At 46.2% G+C, this 2,583-nt stretch overlaps 1 protein-coding gene across 1 annotated transcript; it reads right to left on the bottom strand.

Moving 5' to 3' along the window:
* Positions 1 to 621: 621 nt before the first annotated feature.
* Positions 622 to 2,230, bottom strand: DIO3 (iodothyronine deiodinase 3). Its single transcript, XM_075191844.1, has one exon. The coding sequence runs from the start codon at positions 2,002 to 2,004 to the stop codon at positions 1,201 to 1,203; it is 804 nt and encodes a 267-aa protein (XP_075047945.1). The 5' UTR covers positions 2,005 to 2,230; the 3' UTR covers positions 622 to 1,200.
* Positions 2,231 to 2,583: the final 353 nt, after the last annotated feature.

The following is a 2,583-nucleotide window of genomic DNA, read 5'->3' as shown; positions in this document are numbered from 1 at the left end:
TATGTTGTCGAGCAAGTTAAAGGGAGTATTTGCATTGGGTCTATTGCATCAGCAATTACTTTTTTTTTTTTTTGCAGTTATCTGGATTTTTGAAGTTTGCAAGGACAAATATCTCTTCCAGGTATCAGTATAACAGGTTACATCCCGGATACTTTACACAGTGTGGTAATAGTTTGATTTCACCATTTATTGTTAAGTGCATTCACTTGCGCTTATTTTTAAGTCAGTTCAGCCCAGGTGATTGCAATCGGTAAATGATTAGGACAATCAGATTATTTATTAGCACACCGTGAAAATGAATTACACTGACGGGTATCGGATGCAAATTTGCAAACCCCTTAGACAATATCTTCCCTGGCCAGTCACCACTTTATACAGGTTAGTAACAGTATGATTGTTTCTACTGGATTAAACATTATCTAAACACAAGCTCGGCAGTATTTTTTGGTGTGTCCCTTAATAGTAGTAATCAAACCCACTGCCCACATTCCCAACGCTATTTGGCAGGATTGCAGACCCCACAGACAGCCCATTGGCTCCGGGTCTCTCTGTCACTTTGCGCCCCCTCTTGGGCAAGGTCAATCAATGAACAGACAAGTTGTAATGTAAATGAGAAACCAATAATGGGTCATGTTTGTTTGTTTTTTTTATTATTATTATTTCTCCTTTTTAATCATAAAAAAATCCTTTATATAAAAGTCTGCTTACAAAAGTCACATAAATAAACCACTTTGCGCTGTAGCACCTGATACTGACATCTGCAGGCATTTAGGGACATCGGACACGATTAATTAGTTTGACAACCATTTAAAAACCGGTCTTCACTGTTAAACGCCAGCAGATCCAGCACGGTTACAGTAATAGAACTTTATAGGACTCACTCTATACCAAAAAAAGGCAGCTGGCTAGTGGCTGCTGTGGAACTACAAGTCCCGGCGTGCCCAAAGCCAGAGCCACAGGTGGTCTCTGCATCCACTTTTACACATTCACACATACAGCAAAAATATTAAACATACATCATTGTAGCTTATTCCTGCTTTTTAGTTTTTTTTTTACAAGTCAACATGGGTGGTCCTGGATTAACCCCTCTGCTCCCGGAGCAATGCAAAAAAATAAGGGGGGGGGTTAAACGCTCTTCCTCCATTCTAATACTGCTGGGCTGCTATGTTTGTAGTATTGGGAAATACTTCGTGATCACCCTTAAATCTGGATGACAAGGGTACTTTTGTTAAACAAGTGATTCTGGTACTGATTTAACCAGTTCCTCAGTTCACAGATCTTGTAGCCCTCGGGTCCTCTGTCCCCCTGGTACACCACCTTGCCATCTAGGATGATGTAAAGTCTCTCAAAGTAAGCCCCATAGGCAGCGTTAGAGGCATTGGACATAGTGTCAGCCACAACCTTGCAGCCTGGTACACCTTGGAGCATCAGCTGAGCTGCTGACAGCCTGTCCTGGAGGCTCTGATGCTTTGGGATTTGATAGGAGGCATCTGTGCTCACCCAGCCGTCCGAAGGATGGGCTTCTTCTATGTACACCAGCAGAAAATCTGCAAGGTCAATGTGTTGGGCTGCCAGCCGGTGGTACGCCTGCAGGCGAGCCATGAAGGGAGGTCAGGTGCAACTCCCAAAATTAACAACCAGGGGTCTCTGTCCTTGGGAAAAATCCAGGATCCTGCACAGTCTCTGTCCCTCCAACGTGACCACCTCTGTGTTGGGAGCTGAGCAGCCCAGGTGGGCTGACTTGAAATAGTCCAGTTTTTGGCCATGCCACACAGCTTTCAGAGACTCCAGAGTGCACATTCGGTTGGAGTCGGAGACGCACAGAGGGGGGTCATCGCGCTCCGGGTTCTCCTCCTTCACGGTGAGTAGGATCCTCCTTCTGATGCATTGGAAATCCAGAAGCCAGAGCATCAGGGCTGTCAGCAGGAAGCGAGGCAACAGCAGGCAGAAGGCGATCACCTGTTTGATAAGTTTGCAGGTGTGGGGTCCTGCGCTGTGCAGCATGGTGGCCCCTTGGATGCACTGGCCCACACCACCTCAGGGGCTGCCAAACTCATCTGAGATCCCGCTTCTCCTTTTCCCCATTTTATAGCCACAGATTTAAATGAAAAAGATGACTCCACCTCCGGACAGTACCGCCTCTTTCACTACATGAGCCTGGGGATTACCTACCCTCCACTCTAAATGACCTACTAAACAAGGAACGGGAAGGCGCAGAGGATGTCCCTAGGGGGGGTGGGTAGCACAGGACCAGTGACATTCAGGACCAATGAACCCCCCCAAACAAGCCATTGCCTCACCCCAAATAACACCAACCCACACCCATCACTTCAAACTGTCTCCAAATATTGATCACACAACTTTTTTTTTTTTCTGTGCGTAAAAGCCTATTCCCGTCACACAGCCCTTCATCCAGGACACTTCTAAAACGCATCGTTCTCAGAGGCTGCTGGAGAATGCACTGATCAGACTTCTCCAGGGCTGGAGAGGACTCTGCAGGACTGCATTTAAAACAAGTTAACCCTGCCAGATGGATTTTTTTTCAGAAGCACACCTAATGAGTGGCTCTGTCTCTAAGCCAAT

The sequence above is a fragment of the Mixophyes fleayi genome, chromosome 12, assembly GCF_038048845.1.
Source record: "Mixophyes fleayi isolate aMixFle1 chromosome 12, aMixFle1.hap1, whole genome shotgun sequence".
Lineage (NCBI taxonomy): Eukaryota > Metazoa > Chordata > Amphibia > Anura > Limnodynastidae > Mixophyes > Mixophyes fleayi.
The sequence above is the reverse complement of the archived record's forward strand: the minus strand, read 5'-3'. Positions and strand labels throughout refer to the sequence as shown.